The sequence below is a fragment of the Cheilinus undulatus genome, linkage group 14, assembly GCF_018320785.1.
Source record: "Cheilinus undulatus linkage group 14, ASM1832078v1, whole genome shotgun sequence".
Taxonomy (NCBI): Eukaryota; Metazoa; Chordata; class Actinopteri; order Labriformes; family Labridae; genus Cheilinus; species Cheilinus undulatus.
Window position 1 is genome coordinate 40,911,458 of NC_054878.1, and position 26,656 is coordinate 40,938,113.

Consider the following 26,656-nt stretch of genomic DNA (forward strand, 5'->3'; position numbering starts at 1 on the left):
TCGCCATAGTGAGAGGATGCCACAAACAAAGCTGGGTCCGAAAAGAGGAAAGACTGTGCACCCACTGCAGCAGACAGCAAGTGGTTAAACAAGGACATCACAGACAAGTTCTTCCACTCTTCACTAGAGAACAAAAATATATTACCAGCATGAACAGTGAACAGAAGCTTCCATATCTGCATGGGTGAAGTTCAACGCTCTGCAAGATGTTTTTATACAACATATAGGGCTTCAAGGTAGCACAGGTTTTAGCGCTGTTGCCTCACAGCAAGAAGGTCCCTGGTACTGCCCCCGGTCTGGGTCTTTCTGTGTTGAGTTTGCATGTTCTCCCTGTGCATATGTGGTTTCTCCCCAGGTTCTCTGGCTTCCTCCCACCACCAAAACATGCTCATTAGGTTAATTGATGACTCTAAATTGGCTGTAGGTGTGAGCGTGCCTGGCTGTCTGTCTCTATATGTCAGCCCTCTTGGCCAATGACAGCTGGGATAGGCTCCAGCCCCCCCGCAACCCCCAACGGGATAAGCGGTTTAGAAAATGGATGGATATACAATATATATCCAATAATCTAGAGAGAGTTAATAGTGATTTTCTGCTATTACTTTTATTGCTTTGGCATGAAACCAATTGATTTTCATGCCAATAAAGCTATTTAAATTGAACTGAAATTGATATGAATAGATAGATAGATAGATAGATAGATAGATAGATAGATAGATAGATAGATAGATAGATAGATAGATAGATAGATAGATTGATTGATTGATTGATAGATCAATAGATCAAGAGATCGATAGATCGACAGACAGATCTCTGTATTTGCCTGTCAATAATGCAGAAATGTGTGTCTGTGTGTGTTTTTCCAGTGTGTGTATGACACATGGCATTAGTGGCACTATGTGACATTCATCACCTGCTCTTTAAGGATGATATAAGAGACAGTATGACAACAGGAAAAACAAATTCTGCTTCTGTTGTTCTGTTTCAGGATAAATAGACTCATAACCAGGGCTGTCAAATACTTACAATTTCAGTCACTACTAACCTTAGAATTTCTCATTTTAATCGTTCAATCTGATTTCGGTCATTATTGTTTATGTGCTACTTATGTAGCACCTTCAATGAGACCCAAGGTCGCTTTACAGAAGAGTGGAAAACAAGACACAACACAAAAGACAAACTCTAAGTTGAGTGTATGTTTAGGAGAGACTGTAAGCTTTGGTGAACAGGTGGGGCTTGAGGAGTTTTTTAAACGTCTCCAAAGATGAAGCATTATGGATGTTTTCAGGGGAAGAGTTCAGGAGGATGGGGTTTGTAGTCCTGAACATTCTGTCTACATAGGTGTGAAGTTTGATGGTGGAAACAGTGAGGAGGATTTCAGCAAAATTATGGAAAAAAATACTCATATTCTTTAAACTCTATTCAGCACAGGCAAAAAAACATGCAGTTGTTTACTAATAATTAATAACAATCACACTGTTTGAGGAGAAATTAATAATAGTGATTAATCTCCTTTTCTGCACATTTTGAACTTAACCACAGGAAAAAAGAACTTGTATGGATTGAAAACAAAAAAGGTGAAAAGTAATAAGGTAAATGATTGCTAACACAAATTCTAAATGACTTTTGGCTTCACTGAGCCATCTGTGCGTTTTTTAAAGTAGACTTTAAGGAGCAGGGTTGTACTTGTTTTACATCACTGTGGCTTCAAGGAGACGCTGCAGTGGCATTAATGCATTAATGCTGACATCCTTAAGTATAACTAATTAATAGGGATTCAATCTTCTAGCTCTCTACTGCAGTCCTACACAGAAAATACATTATAATGAGCTTTATGGTATCATAATGACAAAATAAGGTTTCTTTTTCTTTTAATAAGTTGGTTGAAGAATTATTTGTTTTCTAAATGATACTGCTGGCGATTAAAATATAAGACTTTCAGGGTTTTGTAACAGTTTAAAAAATAACTCCACATGTTCAGCATTAATAAAGCACTAGTAAAGCTTAAGAGCAAGTGTGCTCTTATTACAAAATGTTTCCAAGTGATTTTTGATGTAAGTGAATAATGTACATAATGTTTTTTGTGATATGAAGTCAGATACAATTAAATTTTTAGTTAATTAAAGATTAAATTAAAAAATCATGCATAAGTGATTCATTGGTCTAACCACATTTTTTTAAATCCCTTTTTATTGCTACAATATCACCAAAAAGCCGATGGATACGCCCATTTCTGTGTATCTCACTGGCGAATCCATCTTGCAAAGCTCCCATCTGAACCGTTTGGGCCCGGTTAGAAAGTGACAGGACCAATCAGCAACGAGGGGCAGTACTTTCAGGCGCAGCGGAGTCGTGATACATACAAGCAGCAACAAGAAGCCGGTGCAGTTCTGTTTCCTCCTTCGGTGAGGCGCAGGCTCAGCTTGTTAGGGGCTACATCACGTGTTTTGTTGCTCTGATTGGCCTGTAAAGATGTGACAGACAGAACGTTCATCCAATCAACGTCCGAGTGTTTTTTTCAAAGGCTCTGCCCTTTAACAAACGCCCTCTGTGAGTGGTTGTCCAGATGGATGTGTGAAACACATCCATCTGGCTTGGTTATAAAAAGACATGACATTATATTAAAATTCTGACTGCAAAGGCTCAAATTGAATAGTGATGATTTCTGAAAGTGTTCCTGAGTGAATGCAGTGGTTTCCAGCAGAGAATCATGCCTGTTTTAAATGCTGTACCACCTGAGGGCCCAGAGATAAAAAGCATCCAATTCTGACCTTGGACTCTGTCCTTTGTGTACAGAGCTTCTCCAGATTCTCTGAATCTTTTGACGATATATAACCTCTGCTTCTGAGAGACTCTGCCTCTCTTAAATACTCCATTTAAACCCAGTTGTAGTTAATTTTACTGTGAGAGAAGTAAAAGTTTGTGCACACGTGGCTTCTTTTATCAAACATGTAAGGCATTTTGTAGCATTTTATTATTCATCTATTTATATCTGCTATTTCTTCATCCCATGTTAAGCTTGTTTTTATGTACACATTTATTTGTATTTGTGTCTATTTACATATGTTTATTTATGTTTTTTTTATATTTGTATTGGCAACCTGCTGCTGTAACGCCACAATCTTCCAGTCTGGGATCACTAAAGTACAACCTACAGTTCCAAAAAAGTTGGGGCACTGTGTAAATTGTAAAATTGTAAAAAAAGAAAACAGAATGCAATGACATGCAGATCTCATAAATTATATTCACAACAGAACGTAAACATCAGATGATGAAACTGAAAAATATTAGCTCTTTTTCAATTTGATCGCAGCATCACATCTCAGAAAAGTAGGGACAGGGACATGTTTACCAATGTGTTGCATTCTCTCTTCTTTCAGCAACAGTCTGTAAATGTCTATGAAGTGAGGAGACCAGTTGCTGGGCTGGTGTAGGATTCTAGCTGCTGTTCTGGATTTTTCATTTTATAATGCTCCAAATGTTTTGTGTTGGTGAAAGGTCTGGACTGCAGGCAGGCCAATTCAGCACCCAGACTCTTCTACTGTGAAGCCATGCTTGTGTGATGGACGCTGTATGTGGTTAAGCATTGTCTTGCTGAAAAAGTCAAGGCCTTCCCCGAGAGAGAAGTTGTCTGGATGGGAGCATTTCTTTCTCTCTTTTCAGCACTGATAGTGTACTTCCACATGTGTAAGCTGTCCATGACATAGGCACTAATGCAACCCCAAACCATCAGAGATGCAGGCTTTCGAACTGGACTCTGATAACAAACTGGATGGTCCCTCTCCTTTCAAGTCAGCAGGACACGGTGTCAGCGGTTTCCAAAAAGAATTTCAAATTTTGATCTATCTGACCACAGAACAGTTTTCCATTCTGCCTCAGTCCATTTAGAATGAGCTCTGACCCAGAGAAGACAACTATGTCTCTGTACTGTATGCACATATGGCTTCTTCTTGCATGATACAGATTTAACTTGCATTTGTGGCTCTCACTGTGAATTATATTGGCAGACGATGATTTCTGAAAGTGTTCCTGAGCCCATGCAGTGGTTTTCAGTACAGAATCATGCCTGTTTTTTTAATGCAGACCACCTGAGGGCCCAAAGATCAAAAGCATCCAATTCTGACCTTGGACTCTGTCCCCTGAGTACAGAGCTTCTCAAGATTCTCTGAATCTTTTGATGATATATAACCTCTGCTTCTGTGAGACCCTGACTCTCTTAAATGCTCCTTTTAAACCCAGTCATGTTACTGACGTGTTGCAAATTAACCTAATCAGTTGAAATATGATCCTCCAGTTTTTCTAACTTGTATCACTTACTTTTCCAGCTTTTTGCTGACTCCTCCCTACTTTTTTGAGATGTGTTGCTGCCATCAAATTCAGAATAAGCTAATATATTTTTGTGAAATGGTTAATTTCTCATTTTAAACGCCTGATATAGGGTCTAGTTGTACCCCATGAGATTTGCAAATCATTGCATTCTGTTTTATTTACATTTTCCAGGGTGACCCAACTTCTTTGGAATTGGGGTTGTATCTCTTCTTTATCTTTTAAAATTATACACTTTTGTTATATATATTTCTCTGGATTCATGAGTGTTTATTTACTGTATATTTATTCTGGTTTTATTTGTATAAATGTCCTGCTGCTATAACACCAGTTTCTCAGTTTGGGATCACTAAAGTACCTATGTCTGTTGTCTTTATATCTATCTATCCTATTGTATTTTTTCATTTAATTGATAATGATCAATGAACAATTTTGACTTATCTTTGAATTTTCTAACAATCGAACCACTAGTGTTCTAAACATTCACATTGTCTATTTTCGGATTTTATGTGTCAGAGCAGAAAAATAAATCGGCTTAATTAGAAAAATGGGGGCTTAATTACAACACGCTGACGTAATCCTTCTTACTACCCTGAGTAGTCATGGTTAACCCTTCAGAGCGGAGTGTTTTCAGGAAAGCAGCGTCATGATCCACATTTACTGGCACACAAACGGTTAACATTGTTTGCGCGTTCACGCAGTTACATCCAGTGTGTATCGGGAGCGCGCGGAGACGCACCGGGAGCGCGAGGCAGGAACAGATCAGACAGCAGGTCGGTGACTCGGTGAGCGGAGAGACGGACGTTACAGCAGACCTGAGGCTTCGGCTTTTTTCTCCTCCTGTGGACTAACGTTGCGGGAAGTTTTTTTTTTTTTTTTACTTTACAGCACCGACGGACGCAGAGGGTCAGAAAAGCTGTCCACCATGACGGGGAGCAGGGAGGAGGAGAGGAGGAAACTGGCCGACATCATCAACCACTGGAACGCCAACCGGCTCGACCTGTTCGAGATCAGCCGGCCCACAGAGGTACGAGACCCCCATAGGAGTAGCAGGAGAGGCCGCGGTCCCACAGGCCCACTCCTGGATGAATAATAGACCACGAAACTATAACTGCCGCTGACATCTAGCTTGAACATGTTGAAAGCCGAAATGTTGTGGGCAGCGTGGTTTACTCGGTTTACTCGGTGGTGAGTCCCTGTACGTGAATGGAGATACGTTAACCGAACTCCATTGTAAAAACAGCCATTTAAATTGTTGTGACATTAACAGTAATATTACACGACAAAATGCCTTAAGAATATCACAAGTCTTTCGGTATATGCAAAATAAAACCGTTCGGCATATGCGTTTATGGATGAATGAGCACCATGCCCAAATTAAACCCTATTTTTTGTTAAATCAGACAAACGTAACGTTAGCTAACAACTTGCTACCACCTATTCCTATATACATTTTGATATTTATTTAGGGCTTTGATGCCTTTTTAAGGTAGGACAGTATTTTTAGATTCATTTTGGCGCTTTTATGTCATTATTCAGATAGGATATTATTCCTTTTTGGTATACTATGAATTAGTTTTGCTTCAAATTGCTTTTTCTTTGAAAGCAGAAGCAGTGAATCATTTTAAAGTGGCTTATTTGCATTGCTAGCAAAATAATTGAGCCGTTTTTTTCTGGGTACAAGTAGTTACAAAAACAGTCTTGTATAATATGTTAAATATTTACATAAATAATAGGAAAGTCGTCGTTCAATTGCTGTAAAATTGAATGGGGTTTGGCGTGTTGTTATCTCCGTATGAGAGGGAACGTACGGCACGTATCCAGGCTAGCTAGCTAGTTAGCACAGCACATTACCTGTAGAGCCAACATGAACCGCACCATTGTGCTGAACACTACATACAGGCAAGCTAAATTCCCAGTAACCCAGTCCAAGTGACACCATTACTGTTTAAATGCTGAATCAAAGTTGTAACATGTCCAGCCATGCTAGCTGGTGGGGGTGAAGCGAGCTTGCAGCGGCAGTGCCTGCAATGGCTGACAAACCCAGCTTCACGGTGAGGTTGTTTGATACGCAGAACAAATAGATAAAAGCTTAAAGTATTAGCAACACCCTGGGTGTAAATGCTCACAACAGATAGGGCGAGCTCCAGCCTACAGACCTCTCTGTCTTTGCAAAAAATGAGACCAGTAGCTCCCTGCATTGTCCTTACACTAGCTAGCTTGGTGCGTGCTGCCTGTTTGACCAGCAATAATTTGACCCTGCAACATATTGAGGTGCAGGGCTACAATTAAATGTCCCGTGTGGGGCTTGTGGTTGTTTACTAACAACATGCCTAGACAGGAGACTCCTCCCTGTAGGTATCAGCTAACTAACTAGAGGAGAACAGCAAGATCTAGGTGATGTTTCTAGCCCTTAAGGAGGTGGTCAATATCTATCTAACCTTAACCCCTCAACCGGTGCATCTCATGGCTAAGTAGTTTTGATTTATTGCTGTGACTGTGATTGCGTCAGCTGCTGTGTCTTTTCGGCGGGCGGCTCACCACCCCGCCTCTCCTTGGATGAGGGTGTAGGGGGGCCACAGGGTCCCCTCTCCTCCTCTTGAGCCGATTAATTTATCAGGATTGAAGCTGGCCAGCCGTTGGCCAGCGTTGTGTACTGCACTCACAACCCTCTTCATCCTGCGAGGAATGATTGCCCCACGTCCAGAAGGCTGTAATTCTCTCATTCTACAAGTAGCATTGCTTTAGCTTTGCTACTCAAGACTGCTCAGTCCAGTAGAACATGATTAAATGTAGGCAGATGCATGTCCTTCCTTACAACGCCACACCCTCCCCATATGTCAGCTGGTAGAGCCCCCAAGCTGCACAAGTGTCCTTCACACTGTCTAGACTGCTCCTCTGTGTAGCTGTGCATCAATGATGCTCACCTTTACTGTATAGATTTGTGATTTCATTAGTATTTTATTCGTAAAAAAACACTAATCATACCTTCAATTCACAGTGTATATTTTAGCAATTTTAGACCAAACTGCCAGAGAGAGAAGGAGGGTAGTGAGATCATTCATGTGATTAGATTAGCCGTGGATGGCTGATTAGTCTGGAGCAAAGGTCCTAAAACTTTTTAATCTTGCGCCCCAAACTGAATGAACCCTGCTGTGGGACTGATGCCGAGGCTTATTATAACATAACAGGTACCGGTGTCACGTGGGGACTCGCCGTAGGCATTGATGTGGGGCTTATTTTTGCAGAGTTGAACAAAGACTGGGCTTGAAAGATGTAGCACAATAGATGAGATAGGACTCCGATAAAATCACTCAAACAGTTTATTTGATTTGGATGAAAAGGTGGTGGGAAAGTTTGCTTTCTTCACTTTTGTTAAGCCATTCTAGATTTCCCAAAAAGAGGGCAGTGAGTTGGATTTTCGATTTTTGGTAGTGTGGGTGTATGGGACTGGTCAGTGCAGCCAGTTCTTACTCTAACTTGTCAATACAGCAGCTCCAACTGAGGCATTATGCTTCGAAATATAACACTGTTGGTTCTTCTACAGTGCCCAGTCGTTTTTGTTTGTATTTTGGATCTTTTTGCTTTATTGATAGGGTACCGCAAGACAGAGAGGAGGAGGAGAAAGTGAGGTAGACATGCAGCAAAGGTCCAAGACCAGGAGTGAAACCTGTACTTGTTGATATCTTTAGCATCTATATGAAACACCTGCTCTACCAACTGAGCTAAATCAACATCCCAAATGTGCTTTCTTGGTACTGCAATTTGTCTTAAAGTCTTGATGTGCCATTAAAATCAGGTGAGATAGTAAAAAGAGCACAATTCTCCACTTGGGCAGTATTAATAAGGTATCAAATATTTGCAAAATGTACAACTGTACCATCAGTAATAGGGGTTTGCCTGGGATGCCACATACTCCAGGATGCTCATTGTTTGCCCTGAACATTTTGAGTGATGCCCCTAACTTAACACAGCTACCAGACTGTCTACTTTTCATCCTTCCGCTTTTCTGCATGGAGGCTGAAGAGGCTACTACCGAAATATTTTTGATCCCATCCACCTTCCAGCATGCATTATCCCATCTGCCATATGTCTTAAAAAGATAAAGATCATCCTTAATTGCACTTACTGCATCAGTTCTTGTAGGTAAAAGCACACCAAAGTTACATCTGGTCGAAACAGGTTCAGATAACCAAGTAATTTTTCCCTTAATACTGTAAAAGCTGTTGCATAAGACACTTTTTGAATGCCTTTATTTTCACCTAAAAAGTTTGCTACATCTTATGCACTGGTGTGACCAGGATGATGGTGTAAAGTGGAGCTGCCACAAGTGCAGTGGCTTCCCTCACCTACTATGCGTGTCACCTGAAGTGATTGAAAATTCACATCATCCACTGTGCTTCATTGCTCAAAATGTTCACAGTCAGGGCCAACTGATTATCAGCTTGGTAGATTATCAGGGTTGATAACTGGCATTTGACCGATTATCTGTATCTGCATTCTACTTTACAGATCACCGATAAAGTAAATTAATTAAAAACTTTGCAACTTTGGCTCAACTATGAATCATGCTTTCTCCCCTGGCTCTGTTTTCCCTCTCTCTGCAACACTATCTAATTGGCTTGACATCACAAGAGTAATAGCTAGAGAGACACTGATTGTAAAAATTGGGCTGATGCTGATACCAATGTTTGAAACAACAATTTAGCAGATGGCCGATACAGATGCCAGTGTTTTTGCACATCTCCTCATGTGGTGTTTCTCACTATGCCAACATTTTCTCTCATGTTTGACGATAAAAGCACATCATAGGCTGTAACATCCTCAGCCCAACAACAAATCTCTTATCTGAGTCAGCTGTTAAATGTGCTTAACTCCTGCATTACATTGATATGACACATCAGATATACATCTACTGACATTGGTTCATGCCAACTTTATTTGCCGATGGCCGATGTTTACCGAAGTGAACAATATAGTCCTATACCCATGCTAAAGCGGTGCATCGATGTGTCCCTGGGAAGCCATTTTCATCTCTAATGATTATTAATAGATAGATAGATAGTCGTTTATTGTCATTGCATTGTAAAAATGCAACAAAATTACGTATGGCAGTTTCCTCTGTTGCAGCAAACACAGTGGGCCAATTGGTGGTTGGAAATCTGCAGCCTCACGTCATCTAATCTGCTGGTGAGGGAGCGGGCACCCAGGAGAAAGATGCTCAGTACAGCAGGTTTGTGTGGTGCTGCTCTTAGCCTAACCTGCAGCCTGGCTTGTTTGCCCTGCTTTCACCTTCTCGCACAATGCCGTTGCTGCCTCTTCGCCAATAATGAGTAATAATAATAATAATTAATGAGTTGGGATGAGTATCAAAATCTGGTATCAACACAGTGATGCTACAAACACATCCCTTCTCTACCGTACCGCATTTCGGTGCTTCATTTCAGTACTTCACCACCCCATGTGATCCCTGTCACTACAAAGGAAAGGCACAAAATATGTTATGTGAAGAAGTTGCACCTGTTTACCTATATGTTCTGTTGGCGTCTTATTTATAAATCATTTACGATACAGATAAAACACTTTTGTCCCTCTTAATAGTATCAATTCAGCCACTGTTTAGGCAGCAGCACCTTTTAAAAAGTGTAAATCTAGCACTGGCATGGTAAAAAACCTAAATGATGCCCACCTCTGTTGATGAGGTAGTCAAATATTTGAAGTAGCGGGTTTATATCCTATCACCTTTTTAAAATCTAATATTGAAATTACAGACATTTGTGGCTAATTTTACCGTAAATGCATATCATATAGGTGTCATGAACTACTTAAAATTGCTATCGGTATCGGCCCCTAAAAACATGGTTGGTCTCTGTATATTACAGCCACATGGACCAGGTCAACAGCATTTGGTCCTTATCTTGCATTTAAAGAAAACAATTGTTTACTGTTCAGTAAACAGACCTTGTGGAATTCTGTATTGATTGAGAAGACTCCTCAGTGTGAGACACCAGGTGACCAATGGACCAACCTTGTAGGCTAGGGATCTGTATTTCACACCTGTCAACATAGGCTAAGAGCTTGATTAGTGCACTGGTAGTTTGCGTTATAGCAAACTCTACACAGTGAAAACAGATGGTACTAAAAGAGCTACACAGCTGTACAGAAACAGCATGTTGTGCACTTTGCTGAAAACAATGGAAATTGTCACACAGGAAGGCAGCTTGAATTTCTTTCCTCTCTGGAAAGCCCAAAACACAGACTCAACATATCCCAGATTTTATGAACCAACTAAACCCTAATTGTGTCTCAGTATTAACCATGTGTAAGTGTTTGTTGCTCATGGAGAGCTTAGTAAATCTGAAATGCTTTTGTTTATTGTTACTTTAAAGCCCTGATGCTAAAGTGCACCTTTGCTAACATCATTTGAAGTCTTCAGAAAGCAGCTAAGTTCATGTATTTGACAAGAAAAGATTAAGTGCATGATGGCACATTATGGTGTATTCATCAACTCAGCTCTACATGTCACACCAATAATGGTGCTCTCTGTCCTTTTGCAGAGAGGCTTAGTGCCTCTTAAGGATTGTGAGCCTGTAGCATCTGCAGAAATCCTTCCATGCCACAAAAAGTGTTTCATGTGGATGAGAGTTTGAACGTTGACAGCTGATCTCCAGTATTTTCCTTGTGCTTGGAAAGCTGTGCGTAGCAAAAAAGTTGTTGTCAAGATCGTACCTAAATATAACTTGGAGAGAAGAGTGGCTTTCAAAGTGACGTCTGAGGACATGAGCATTGGAAAACAAGTTTTTGGAGGAAATCTTACAGATTGTTTATTTTCTCTCTTCAGCTCTACTCCACAGGAAGCTTGAGCCTAAACCTATAAACAGGCATGTCAGAGGCATGTATTTCAATAAAAACATGAACAATACATACTGCTACACTCTGTGCAGAACAGGCAGACCTTGTATACAGTGCAAGATAAACACAAAAAATAGCAAAGCAATACCAATGGGCTATTTTTTTAATATAACAATGCTGATTTATGATGAGAAAATATCACTCATAACTGATACAGCTCCTGATATGTGTATCGCACAATTGTTGTGCACAAGTATAGCTATGTGAAGGCACAGACTGAGCTGAAAGCATTGTGAGCTGTGGAGTTAAAGCACTCTTCATGGAAAAACTTCAGGTTGAAACCATCCCTAAAGTGGTGATGCACTGATTAACTTATTGAGCTCCATTACCACTATGATTCCTGAGCATTGCTTGGTGCATGAGCAATAAAACCCACTTTTTCCATTAGTGCCAGTGCGGTAAGGAGCACTCACATGGGTCAAACAAACTGGACTTTGTGTATAAAGTATCCTTGGCCATGGTAAGGATTTCCTAGGCTTAAAATGTCATGTATTGGAGCAGTTTTCTGAAGCCTTTCCTTGATGGCAGTCTAAATTGTGTCAATTGAATGTGATCCATGGAAGATTATAGGTTGTAGCACTGCACAGTGAATTAACATTATAGCTCCAGGTATTGGCGTTGAAGCTCATAGCTTTAACATCCACTAACTCGGATGATAACTGTTATCATATGTTCTTGTAGAGCACCTTTAGAAATGATTTATGTGATGACAAGCTGCAACATGGTTCCTTGTCATTTTTCAACTATAAATGGAAAAAATTTATGTGACTTTGCAATCCAGTCGACAAAGTTAACTGCCTTTTTTTTATCAGCCTACTTTGTTTTTAAACTCATTGTTAAGCCATCACTCCATGAGAAACCAGCTTTGCAAAAAGAGTTTATAGAAGTTGATGGTGTAACAAGCTGAAATACCCCCAAACTGCTCAGCCTTTATTGTTTGCATCTTCCATGCTCCATTGGCTCTCCTTAGCAAAAAGCACAGGCCTACCAGTACACTCAAACATTGAAGTAGGCCTGTGTGTATATTATGGAATGGAACTGGGCATATTGATCAGCCTTATGTATCGGCTCCATGAATTGGCCATTTCCACGGATACCCTGATCTAGCAGTTTGAATCAGGATCTGACTGATTTCGAGATCAGATCAGCATACCTCTAACCTGTGTTTCACACATCCATCTGGAAAACCACTCATACACAGTGTTTGGGAAAGGGCAGAGCCTCGGAGGGTGATTGGATGAACATCCTTTCACAACTTTACAGGCCAATCAGAGTAACAAAGCATGTGATGTAGCCGCTATCAAGCCCCCACCAAGGACTTAACTCCATAGGGAACTGCATAACGCGAACCATGGTGACTGTAGACATGTCAGTACACGACTTCTGTTGTTTTTGAAAAGAAAGCAACTCAATGCTGTTCTTTGTTCCTCCGTTAATGAAGAAATTTCATCAAGTTCTGATGAAACCGCCGCTTTAGTAGCATCCACGCTAATGTCTTCCGCCATAATTGCACTGGTCTCTTGTTGCTGCTTGCATACGTCACAACTCCACCATGCCCGAAAGTACTGCCCCTCGTCACTGATTGGTCCTGTCAATTTCTAACTGGGCCCAAATGGTTCAGACGGGAGCTTTGCAAGATGGATTCGCCAGTGAGATACACAGAAACGAGCGTATCCATCTGCTATGCAAGGTTAGCACACCTCACCCCTGTTGTAAATCAATCCAAGAATCCTTTTCTGAAAGATATGCTCCTCAAAGGCTGGCTCAGACTGTAGCAATCAAGCCAGATTTTCGCCCATTGACTCGTCACAGCTCATTGCCAAATGTCAGGCCTGAATTTGAGTGCCAGCAATTACGAATGCTCTTGTAGGTTGATCAATGACACGTCCAAGACACCCCATGAAATCAACAAGACTAGCATGTCAGAAATGTTCTTCCACTGCTGTCTAGTTTGACACTCTGACCTGGAAATGTATATCCTGACATTGACCTATAAGATGGCATTTTATCCTACTCTTTGTGTCATCATTTGCTAGAGGGAAATTATTCATGTCCCTTCCTTTCCTCCCTTTTGAGATCTCTTGTTTACATGCAGTGAAGCGCTTGGCTAGCAGGGCTATTTTCTGTCCATGTTATTACATTCATACCTCAAGTTATATTTGAAGATAACCTGTCCATATTGTCCTTCTCTTGATTAGGGGTGTAATGGTTCACAGAGGTCAAAGCCCGGTTTGTACCTCAGTTTTGGGGTTACGGTTTAGTTGTAGTAACTAACATGAATGCAGCTTATAGCCTACCTTGTTCCATCTAGCATTATTTAAAACTATCAGTAATAGTTGGTGCAGCCCGCGATGTAATAATCATGAGACTACAAAAAGGAAAACAAACAAACAAAAAAAAAATCTGCAAAATCAAAAAGCAAAACAGTCCCACTTTTTTGGTACTCTTCCATAGGGTTGCCAGTCTTACCTGTCCAACCCAAAAAGGTGGAGCCACACACAACAATAGGGGTTTGCACTGATGTCACTTCAGCGCACAACACGACTGCTCAGCTGGGCTGTAAAAGACAGCCGCCTGCTCTGTGAGGAGTGGGTGAAAATGAGAGAAAAACAGACTGATATCTGCTTAAATGTGATATCAGAGACTCAACAGAGATCCATACTGTTTACTGGACAGTGGATATTAATATGTGGCCACAAATCAAGTCTCCTGACATTCATGTGGACCCGATTTTAAGTACACAGAGCTTGAACCAATTTGGAAATATAATCTAATTGCAGTTTTGTTTCCCAATTTTGTGATTGCAATTTGATATGCAATTACTTGTTTAGATCCTCATCTCATGTATTTTCTGAGAAACACAAGCAATACATCTTTCTATGTCTTAAAATACACAGTATTAGAGTAAGCAAAGGCTGAACAATTTTGATAAATTATCTAATTGTGATGATTTTGACTCATATTGCAAATTGAAGATGAATTCTAGTACTGAAGGGAGGGTGATGGTTTTTATTTAATTCTCTTATTTATTAAGAAAAATGTACAAAAATGAAGAAAGTAGGATTTTTCAGTAGGCTATTCTGAAAAAATGACACATGCATGATTGCATGATATGTAATGCACTTCATGTTTTACTGCAAAAAAGTTTCAAACTGGCACAAATTTCAGGTAAAAGAAATATTGCAGCTTCTACAATTTAAAAAATTGCAGCAGGTCAATCTAATTTTCGATTATTTGCCCAGTAATAATACTGACCACGGTTAACATAGTTAAGATGTTGTTATTAAAAACAACACTTTTCAGCTGAGATAAAGCCATTGGCCGCTTATTCCTCCTGATTTATGTCATTCATTCTTTCTCTTACTCAGCGGCGGAATAGAAGACATGTTCTGCATATGTTGTCACATGTATACCATACTCGGTCAAACCGCATGGAAACACGACTATACTGTTACAACCCTACCTAGCATAACAGAACGCTTTTGCTGTAGTTATGATTGACACTCTTTGCCCCGCCTCCCCAACAACCTGTGAACTAGCACACAATTGTGATGACTGTAGTGATGACAGCGTACAATAAGTGGTCAGAATCACACTTGTAGTGTGGCCAGGTTGTCATTTTATTGTTGTGTGGAATCTCAGAGAAAAATATTTACACATAAACTCATCAATGATTAACTGGCCCAAAATATCATTAAAGGTATATATTGATGGGGAACTATGGAGGAGATGATGTATATAATCTTACAAACTTCAGCCCGAGGCATTCACTCACTGTGCTCTCATACAGGAAGTATAGTAATCAGCAGGTACTTCTGTTTAAGCCTGTAATTACATGCAGCATTGTTGCAAGACAGTCAGATCTGACGTATTTGATGTTCCCGTAGTTGCATTTTGATGTTTAGTAAAATGACAAGGTCACTGCCTCTGTATGTGTTATTTTCTTTAGATGATGGATGCTGAATCATAGAAACCTGGATGCTTCTCTATTTATGGAAAGGTCTAGGTGAGAGGCTAATAAATGTACCTTTGTGAGTTGCAGGCGATAAAGCGTCCTCATTTTAGAGCTGACATAAGGAATTTTGCTTATTTATTTATCAGACAAGCTTATGGTTTGAAACTGAATTAGCAGCCGTTTCGTCTGCATCACGGCTGATGCTGCCCTAGAACAAGCCCTCCTTCTCCACTAAATCAGCTCCATCCAGCCATCCCTTTAAGATCTCCAAAGGCTGCCAAATTTGCTTATACATTCCTGCTGTGGCTTGATTGCGTGTCAGCCTGTAGATTACAGACTTAGTGGATGCCGGAGTGTCTGGACATCTGCAGGAGCTTAAAAGGACAGAAAAAGTATTAGATCTAAATTTAAGGCATTGAAAAGAATAAATGCTTTAAATAGACCTTACAGAGCTTTTAAGTCACCACAGAGCTGGAAATGAAAGAAAATTTTAAATCAGGGTGCATGCTTTTATGGCCATTTGGCTGCAGTGAAACAGACAGAAGGACAACACAGGGTTAACTCAGAGTAGAAGAGATTTTCTTTTTATCAAGTCTACTGACCCCATACATCCTGTCTTTAAATGCACACATTTCCTGATTTAATTCCTTAACCATGACTTGCCTCTTTATAGCTTTACAGCCTTTTGGTGGTCAGGCTGGTTGTTGATGCTTTTTTCTGCTTTTGTCTGGTTTGTCAGATTGTTTATGTCTTAATCAAATCTTTAAATTTAAGTAATCTTTCTCCTGAAACCTGCTGACAACAGAAAAAGCCAGCTTTGCATGTTACTACAGCATGATGTGACAAAACAAAACACATCACACGTGAGGGTGAACTATGACAGCGCAGGTACTCTGTGCACATGACGTAGCTGCAGAACAGGCAGAAAAGGTGTGGACAAAGATTTGCATACTTGGGTCTAAATTAAGAGCGCTTTCTCTGCACTGTAAATGGAAAGGAAATTCAGGATTTACTCTTTGGAAGGATGCTGTTTTTAGTAGCATGGCATATGTGAAAATGTATGCCTTTTAAAACGGTGTAGCAAGATCCTTAAGTTAAAAAATATAAATCCAAAAATTGTAAGCCATGTTGAAACCAGCAGGATTAAAAGCTAGTTAGCTTATCAAATGAGGTGACATAAGGTTACATTATGGTTGTTTTATGGTGCCGTTGTAAAAACGAATATTAGACAATGTGTCAAGAACAGAGATACATTTTAGTGAAAAACTTGAGTAAATAAAGTTGTTTGAAGGTTGAGTCTGTTTTCTCTGCCAGATTAAATAGATCAATCAGTGGCCATTAAACAACACTTCTATAATAAGTTTATGTTTGTTTGTTGATTTCTTTTGCTTGTTTTAGTGTGCTTTTAGTCTTAACAGCTTTGGAAATGAGGAACCTCAATGTCTGTGCTTTGAGAATTAAAAAAGGTTTGAAATGAAATGAAAAACTAATAGAATTAGAAAGTGCTGATAACCGTGTGGAAAATGCATTTGATCATTGAGGAGTATTGATAAAGGTATCATTATATATAATAATTATCTATCCGTATCTCTGTGTAGGACTGAGCACATGCTAAATGCAGTAATCTTGTGACTTATAGCTTGCCTTCCATGCATGTTTGAATTAGTTTCAATTAAAAATAAATAACCTCACAGTTCAGCTGCTTTTTCATGTGAATACTTTAAACCAAGCTGCGTGTTTCTTCTGTAACACAGTTCTATGAGGGGATTGTGACTGAAATGACCCAATCAACAAGTAAAAGTTGTGATTGGTGACATGGTTTTCTAAAGTCTCCATATCGGCATGTACACAGTAGAACAAAAACCTGGAGTTTTCAAACCTAATAGAGCCAGTCATCTTGAAAAGCCCCAGTTGAAGGAGCTCTCTCGTACTGTGGAGGCATAAATAAAGCAAAAGTTATCAGCCCTAACATGAAAACTTATTATTGTGGATGTAGCCTGAAGGGTTTGTTGCTTTTGCTCCTTGTGGGGATACAAAAACAGTAGCATGGCAGGCAAAGAAAGCAATTATTTGCCCTCATACTGCAACATGTCACGCAAGTTCCCTGCGTTTACTTCAGTTGCTCCTTGGCCACTCTTGTCATGAAATGTTCAACCAAAGACAAAGTAGTGAACTTTGAAACAAGATGACTTTTGTTCACTTCTGACTTTATGCAAGTTTGGATAATCTGTATTTTGATTGTTCAGACTGCCTGAGAGGTGTTTTACTCTCAGGAAGCTTGTATCTACCTTTTTTCCTACGGGACATGAATGCAGCATGCAAGCAAACTTGACATCAGCAGCCCCTCCCTCCCCCGTTTTTCCTACGGCACAGGAAGCAGGAAGCCGTCAGGAAGTGTGTGCTGTGTGCAGATAGTGGGTTTCCTGTGGTTGTAGGTGGAATGACTGGGTTGTTTTCAGACTGATTCGTGATCTGATTGTCTTTTATTTTACCAGTCATTTCCAGATCTCAGAGCTCCAGACTTATAACTCTTTTACATGTGGCACCGTTACTATTGTTAGCATACAGTGACAGCTATGATTTACTGCTGCCATCTATTTTCTTTTAGGACATTTATTGCCATAATTGACCTTGGATAGTTATTATTATGGACCTTTACGTGGATTAGCCTCAAAACATACCTTTCCCTTGATCTGTTTTGTGTATTTAGGGTCTATGCATCTCTGGGACCCCTTTGATTAGTTGTGGGCCTTTAAAAGAATGAATATACAGCATGGGCTCCTAGTGACTTTCATGGACAGTAAGTTGGAAAAGAAGAAAGCAAATACCTGTAAGGAAGACTGTGTTAAGAAAAGAGAACACTAGATATCTGCTATAAGGAGTTACTTTTGGGTTAAGAAGGGGCAAAGTTACAAACACACGTAGTGCATCTTTAATAGAGATGCACTTATTTTGAAAATCAGGGCTGATGTTGATGTTTAAAATAAAATTTTACCCAATGGCATTCATTCTTTTGGTGTAAAACTCCCAAAATGCCAACATTTTCTTTCATGCAGGACCAACAAAAACAGATGGGAGTTTGTCCATCAGGTCACCTCTTCTGCCTGATAAAAAAACCTCTTCTCTAAATCAGTTGGATATACTAGATTATCAGCATTAAATTGATACTATACACAACAGATAAACATCTGCCAACAGCTGTTCATGCCACATGAATTACTGGCTTGCCGATATCACCGATACAAATGCTGAACCAATGCATTGGTGCATCCTAGAGCTTAGCATGCTGAAGACCAAAAAGGCATGAAATGTTTACCTCTTATCATGTTATCTCTGCAGTTTTAACAATGCAAAATCATGGTAAACAGCAGTGTAAAACAATGCTGCAATACATAGAAACAACACAGTGGTAAATAAGAATACAATAACAGCAGTAAAGGTAGAGCAGATATTTGGTGCTTCTTCATGTACAGTCTTGGACATTGGTCATTGGACATGGTCTGGCATTTGCAAATGAGCACATTTTAAGCAGCCCACCAACATCGACATTTAAGACAAATCTAAGCTGGGTGAAGATGGATAAAGGACATTTACCTGATGTCAGTTTAGGTGTTTCTATTTTCCTCAGGCACAAGATGACATCCTCTACTGTGTAATCAGTTAGTTTAAAGATGCGTCTGAAAAGCTCTGTGCTGAAAATGTGACAGGTGGTTTCCTGTGTCAGTAAGATTGCTTTTATATAAAGTCAAACTAACGTGACTTTAGGGGAACATTGTTGGCATGTTGTTGGACAGTGTTTTATTGTGCAAGGATTGTTGTGAATCGATAATATTGGGCTTTTAGTTTGTTTATTTTCTGTGTCATCATATTGTATATTTGCTCCTCAGATGTATGCCTTATTGTAGAAATGTTTCCCAGTATCACATTTGATGTTTGCAATGGCACTTATATATATGAGACACACTGGCTTTAAGCTGCTGGTGGGGACAATTAATATAATGAACATATAAGAATCAGTTTGTCCTTGATTTAAAGAGGCTGTATGTAACTTTTCTGCTTTCACACTTCCCATTTTTGAGTATAAATTGGTGTCCACTTTATCCTGATGTGAAGAACAAGGCTCTGTATTTCTTCCTTGTTTGCCTGTTGAGTCATTTATCTGTAAAGAACTCGGGACGAATTTTTTGCGAAATCGCAACAGATGAGATGTCAGATGCTACATAGTACGTGCACCCCCTACTCTTTTATACCTGGCTATGGTTTCCAGAATGGAAAGAAATGGCAATGGAGGAGGCTGCTTCTGCGGGTAAACAACTGGCTAGCGCAACCCAAACATCTACACAACCTCAGCATGAACATAAAAAAAACAAGATATTTTTATCTGCTGAAGCCCGTCAAATAAAACGAGATCTTGACCGATGCAGGGGGAAATCGAGGGTAAATATCAGTGGAGCATTTAAAAAACTGAGGTTTAGTAGTGTCACATGTGAATGCTGCTACTGCAAAGACAAGAGAAGTAGCATCAGTTGAAATAAACCACAGTTGAAATGCATTGAAAGCAGCCACATTTAGAATGGAAGCTGGTAATTATTTGATGCAGAATTGTCTATGTCTGCATCAGGATGCACTGTAGAAATTATTACTTTCAACACCACTAGTCAACACCACTTTTTAACATCTTTTCACCCTCATTTGTTCATAATGCTGGATTTAAAGAAGTCAGTAGTATACAGTTCAGTGTATGAGCTTCATGGAGGTCTTGCTTACTATGGCAGACTCCACAGTCAAAGACAAGACATAGCCATAGGGGGCCAAAACAACTTGTGGGCTGTCAGTCAGTACTTCAGTACTATCACCATAGGCTCAGAGCTCAGCTATTGTAATGTTACCTGGCAGGAGTGCAAACTTTTCATTGTGAAATCCAATGATCCTAAAAGAGCCTCACAGCTGCACAGAAACTACCTTTTATTGAATGCAGAGGAAATCCTCACACAGAGAGACAGATAAAAATGTTTTCTCCCCTCTTGGAGAGTCCCCAAAACAGACTGCGTCTTTATATAATGTAGGGTAGCTGTTTGCTTAATCTCTAGTTTTTAAAATAGTTGATATTGACATATTGCTCAACCCCATTTTTGCCTGACACTTCTTCTCCTTCACACGATCTTTATGCAAAGATAAATGAATAATTGAATATGCTAAGACATAAAGTAAACCATATAAAGAAGTTAGCTGATGTTCAGGTGCAGGGGAGCTTGTTGTGTTGTAGCACACAGAGGTGAAAATTCTTAATCAAAAGAGGTGTGTAGAACTGAGAAATGGTTGATTACTGAGGGGGAAAAGCTAGTTGTCTGTAGCTGAAAGGCCAGCATCTGCCTGGTTTGTGTACCTGTTTTCAGCAGCAGCAGCAGCAGCAGCCCTGTGATAGTAGCAGCATGTTTGGCAGCAGCCCGCTGGAGGTTAACAAATGTGCTGACCTCAGCCACAACTACAATACCATGAGGTCACGCACACATACAGAAATGGCTCTGTGCATTTATCTCTGTTTGCATTGTCCCTCTGTGTGTGCATCAGCCCTCCCTCCATCCCTCTTTCTGTCTCGCTCCGATCATGTCATGTGGCTGCTAGCTGGCTGTGTCACCATGGTAACGCTGTGGTTGTGATGAGCACAGACTACAGGAGCTCAGCTAAAGAGGTCCCACTCTCACACTTAAACTCTGTAGTTGACAGCCTGTAAAAGAAGCCTTATTTTAGCTCTGCTGTGATGAAGATGGCTGTGTTTGCAGCTTTTCTTACTAAGTGAACATTTTAGTTTTTATAACAATGATGCGGATCTAAACTTGAAGTGAGCAGTGTTTAGCGTTGCTCATTTTGCTTCACTTTGAGAAGCAGCTGGTGGGTTGAGTGTGTCACCTTCGTCATCAAGGTGTAGCAGTTATAGATGTGATAATTATATAGGCATCTGGAGGATCTCACTTCAGCTCAATATCCATTTACACTATTATTTTCAGATATTAATCTGATTAACATAATTTTTCCCACAAGGTGCCTGCAGATATAGACAGATTTATCTCTGTAATGATTTAACAGTTAAGACAGGCTGACCTTCACCTCCCCTTAAATGTCACTACATGTCACGGTAAGGCAAACTGCTGCCACTGTGATTTGATCTATTCAGTGGTATCAAATCAAGACTGCTTTTAAAGCTGAGCTTGTTTGTAGCTAGCTGCTATAGCCATTAGACTTCAACACTAAGCCAGAACTAGATTCATGTTTGCCAAGCAGAATATTTTTAGACAAACTGTGACTGCTCACTTTTTGTGTTCCTGTTGTTTATTTTAAAGATTAATTTTTGTGATTGTAGGCCTTTATTTAGAGGACAGGGCTGGGACTGGAGTAGGAAACTGGGAAAAGAGAGTGATGTTTGGAAAGGAGACTGAGTTGAAAGCTGGCTGTCCACTTCAAGGACTGCAGCCTTTGTACATAGGGCGTGTGACTAAGAAGAACTCAATTCAGCATAAGTTCAAGCTGGATTGAGTTCATTCAGCTTTAACACAGTTGGTATCATGCCAGTCAGTGTCCCAAAAGCTACTTTTGTTTTAGCTTGATATGCTCCGGTATTAAAAGGAACCCTGCATGATCAGACAACTTCATCTTGTTGGTTAGATATTTGTATCTCTAGTATTTATATTGAACGAAAAAAACTCACTAGTTAACTGCATTTTGAGTAATTTGAGTTTATAAACTCACCAGGACGCCGCCATGTTTTGGTCCGCATTGGCGCTGTGATGTCACAGTTCCTCAGTGCTCCTCACCGTTCCTATGCTGTAACCACTGTATCAGGATTCATCCTGCAACCTGTGCGGCAAGTACTAGCCTCTGTATATGGGTGCATCCCCTCTCTATCAACTGAGCTGAGCTGCCACCGGGCATTCAAAGTATTCACAGCATCACACCGGTATCAGCTAGAGATTGTAAAACTTAGGGTTAATACCAATAGCAGTGTTTTATTATTATGATAATACTTTGACTTCTATCAGTGCTTTTTTGTCACTTCTTTTGAAGTAACACTCCTACTGTATCAGCATTTTTGTCATGTTTGAATATGAAAACAGATCAGAAAAATGTCTCATTTGATTGGGCAGTAATGTGTACTAGATAACAGTATAAAAAACAGTATAAAATTGATTTCAAACAACAGATCAGCATTGGCTACTGACACTTGTTTACATCTGCATTATTTGTTGATGCCCGTTGTATGTCAGCAGGGATGATTTTGGCTGATAATGTAGCTTGACTGATGGTGTTGCATTTGTAATATTGGCAGATTATAGCTTAAAGAGTAAATCATCAGAATTGGTAGTTCAGAATATGTCTGCTGTCACAAACAGCAGGTATATCAACCTTAAATACCAGGACATTGTGCAAATGTACAATAACGCTTTTTTTGCAAAGGTTAAAAAAAATGTTTGAGCAGAACCAACAAACTTACCTTAGCCAAAGGGATTTTCTACTTTAATCCTCATTCTTTTAAGTTAAAATTGCATTGAAGAGACTAGAACGGACTGCATGTGCTGAAACCACTTTTATGGTAGGGAGTCAGTGTCACTTTAGTTGACACTGTCATGATAACACCCAACGAGTGGCTGTTGTTTCTGATGCCTTTCTGATTTAGTTAAACTCAGAGGAGAAAAAACTACCTCTGCATCATAGAAAGATGAAGCAGCTGAATGTCCTAATTTTTCAACATCTTGCTTGAATGCCTCTTGAAACAGCTCCTCAGTCCAAATAGATTCTTATCTGAACTTAACAGAAATGTGGCTTTTGTGGGAAGAAGTATAAGCATAGCTGTAGGTGCACACCTACACTGGCTTCTCCTAATTCCCCTTTTTTGCTTCTCTTGTTCTTGACTCTTGTGTCAGTGCTTGCTTGTTTTCTTATGTAGGTTTGTCATTTTGGCTGCCATTTAAATGTAATTACTCTTAATTTGACCCGATAGACCTCATGATGCTCTTATCTTTGTTTGTCTTATCTGACACTGAAGCATAGTTGCAGCTTTAGCCTCCTCTTGCACTCAGAAAGCTTGAGAATAATTTTGGCTCTTGGTGTGTCCACCTGTGTCCTCCCTCCTGCTGTTATCTTCTGCCAAGCATCCAACTGACAGCACAACCAGTTGAGGCTATAAATGTGCTGCATGGCACATTTCATGGCCAAAAAAATGGACTGTGTTTGTGTGTATGTGTGAGCAATTTCTGCATGGTGGTTCATTACGAAACAGGGCAAAGGATTAGGACATATAGGCTTGTCCAGCAGAGTTATGATCCACCTCTATCACACATACCTGACAAAAACACACAAACAGTGGATGGATGTGATTTGACCTTGCTGCTCTGTTGTTTTAATGTCAGTAATCTGAAAAAGAGATGTAGTGTGTTTTTTTTAATTAAAAGGGCTTTTTTTTGTTTGAATTTTTGACCTGCTCTTCTTTAGTGTAACCTTAACATTTCTGTATCCAATCATTGCTCAGCCACATTGCTCACTGTAGTAGCTGTAATTAATGCATCCCGCCTTGCTCTATTGGCTGCTGCCTGTTAAAAAGAAGGATGGGGGTCACAATGGACAGCCAGGATATTTATCACCCGCATGTTAGGAAGCCCACTTCATCCTCTTGGAGAGTGATTCACTGTGTGGGTTATGGGTAAACCCATCTATATATAGGTACATTTGTAGAAAATGAATATAGTTGCTAAAGTCAGAAATAAAGGTTTTCACCATGAGATATGGTTCCTTTTAGCTTTTTCACAAGAACACAAAACATTGATACAATTACAGAAAATAAGATGATATCTATATCTGTTTTAATACCATGGCAACAACAATATAAGTTCTATGGACTAGGCCAGTGTTGAAAAACCAGTATGGCATGATATTTTTGCATTCTCCTTGTTGGTGTGTGCATTGATTCCGATGGTACAAAATCGATACAACCACAAACCCTGTGATGGAAGTCCTGAAATATGCATTGTCTAATGGTACAATTGAAAAATGCCTGTAGGTGACAGTAGATGCTAAACTACATTATGTAGTGTATGCTTCAGATCTATACAAACCACTATGCAGAGATGGTCTATCTACTATTGGGAGGACTAAAAGCAAAGATACTGGATTATTTCAGGTTTCTTCAAAAGCCCCAAAAAAAAAAAGTTGGACATGAGTGATGCAATATGCAAGCTATGCAAAAAACAAGATAAAATACTGCAGCAACCTCATTCTTTGTCGACACATGACAAGACTCCAGCTAATAGCAGTTTGCAAGAACAGTTAGACTTGCTGTACCTGGCTGACATTTGTCGTCAAATCCAACAATGAGTGACCATTAAGTCAAATTTCCCTCAACTTCTAAATGTGATCAGAAAATCACAAGCAGTACTGTTATTCTCATTTCAGAAACATTAATTCTGTACCTTTTTTGTAGCAGAAATAGACGTGCTTACAGTCCGAGTAACAAAATTAATTTGGCCTGAATAGTTCACGACAGTGTTTCCCACAGATAGATGACACTTGTGTTGGTCACGTAGGTATATCTGAACCACCCAAGTATATTGCAAGCTATTTTTATTTTCCATTTTTAAAAAATCCATGCATAATCATTTTTGATGCATGAGAGGCCTGGAGTCAAGTTTGGGTGCACTGTGGGAATTTGCAAGATCACACATTATACCTACAACTACACAGCAACTAAAGGTACTGCAACAAGTGTTACAGAAGCAAGTATGCACAGGTATCTGTGTGCTATGCCTTGAGATTTTGGCTTGACTTCAGGTGTGCCTTGAGCAAAAAAAGTTTAACTACTGACACCCTTCTAGTATACATCCTGTTTGAGGAGCAACATCTCACAATGTATTTAAAGCTTCTTACGCCACCATTCGGACATTTGTCCTGCAGCTTCTCGCTGTCATTGTTGTCCTATACTCCTGCACTCTAGGATGATAATTGCAATTCCCTACCTCATTGACAGTAAGACTTCACATGTGAAGCTCACCTGCTGATTATGGAATATCCAGTGAAACATTTCAGAAGGCGAGTGATGTTATTTGAGTGTCTTTACACAGTGAAGTGCTGTTAGATACAGTAAAGAGAGCAGACACATCTGTTTTGTATACATTTGTATGATGCTGTCGCACAGTGCAATTTGTAAAATAAATTTGTTTGATAATTGTCAGAATAATGAAAATGGCTCATACTCAGAGACTTTGATCAGTTATGGGAAAAGCTATGTTAGCTGTTAAAGCTTAGAAGCTTTAGCAACAAAAGCTGAGTATTGTGACTCCAACAAACAGCATATTCAAGGTAGTTTTCATTTTTCAGCATGTGCCATCAAGCCCAACATGATCTTCTGTAGTGACTTTGTATTTTAACAGAGATTAGAGACACAATAACACAGGATTTAGCCAGCAGCTAATGGGAAACAGCAATAGAAGTGTATGCCAAACACTAATTCAGACCTTGAGAACACTGGCATTGCATTGCCCTAAAATGATACTCCTAAAAATTCAGTGAGAGCTCATCCCAGTATTACCAGCACAGTTAACGTTCCCCCAGTTTTAATTTACACATTTGTTTAGGTTGCAAATGTATCAGGTAATTGATTCCTGCTTTAATTTAGAGCTTCTTTAAGCTTTAAATTAAACTCAGCCTTTCTTGCAGAAGCCTCGCTCCACTTTGGAGGCAGTTAATTTTCCAGGATAGGCCGCCGAGATCTGATCAATAAATGTAAAGCACCCCTTAAAGAAGCCTCCCTAAGCAGTCCAGAATAACACATCAGCATGCTCTCAGAAGGCTGTCTGTGGATGTGAGGATCCAAATGGGTAATATGTCATAGGTTTCAGGGTCCCTACTGGGTCCTGGAATTCCTGGAATGCAAATGGAGTTCGTAGACCAGACAGAGAAGGTCAGGTAACAGGATAGATCCTCTGTGGAAATTGGGGAATTTTGCTGTGGAATAAGGTTTCGAGTGCTTTTTAAGCTGCCTTTGAATGTTTATTGCAGCTTTTGGTGAAACCTGGATGAAGTCCAGGCCTTTCAGAGAGGATGGACAATTAGGAAAAGTCATGGAATTCACATTAGAGGCACAACGGGAGTTTCGTATGAATTTGGAAGCACCTGTGGTTCATAATCTCGCTCTCTCTGTGCTCTCTGCTCACATTCCTTCTCTGTGATTTGGCCTCTCTCTTATCTCTCTTTTCTCTCTTTCCTCTTGTTCTAAAACAAGCAGTGTATTGTGTGTGCTCAGCAGAGCAGCCCGCCCTAAAAGTGTCCGTGTTTGTGTGTCTATGTGTGTGTGTTAGTGTGTGTTTGTCCTAGGCAGCCTGTCAGACCGTGTTAATCCCTCTGAGGCCCCGGCTCACCTCCTAACCCGCCTCGCCCCTTTTTTTTCCACTCCTCTGCCCACCATTGGTTTGAGTCGTC

The 26,656-nt window shown here is 39.9% G+C and overlaps 1 protein-coding gene across 5 annotated transcripts in view; it reads left to right on the forward strand.

Annotated features, from left to right (window-relative positions):
• Window positions 1–5,085: 5,085 nt before the first annotated feature.
• afdna (afadin, adherens junction formation factor a) overlaps window positions 5,086–26,656 on the forward strand; it is a 169,966-nt gene continuing 148,395 nt past the window's right edge. For all 5 annotated transcript variants that reach the window (XM_041804829.1, XM_041804833.1, XM_041804830.1 and 2 more), the window contains exon 1: window positions 5,086–5,350. In XM_041804829.1, coding sequence (XP_041660763.1) covers window positions 5,249–5,350 — 102 coding nt within the window. In that variant the 5' untranslated portion in view covers window positions 5,086–5,248. The remainder of the gene's footprint in view (window positions 5,351–26,656) is intronic.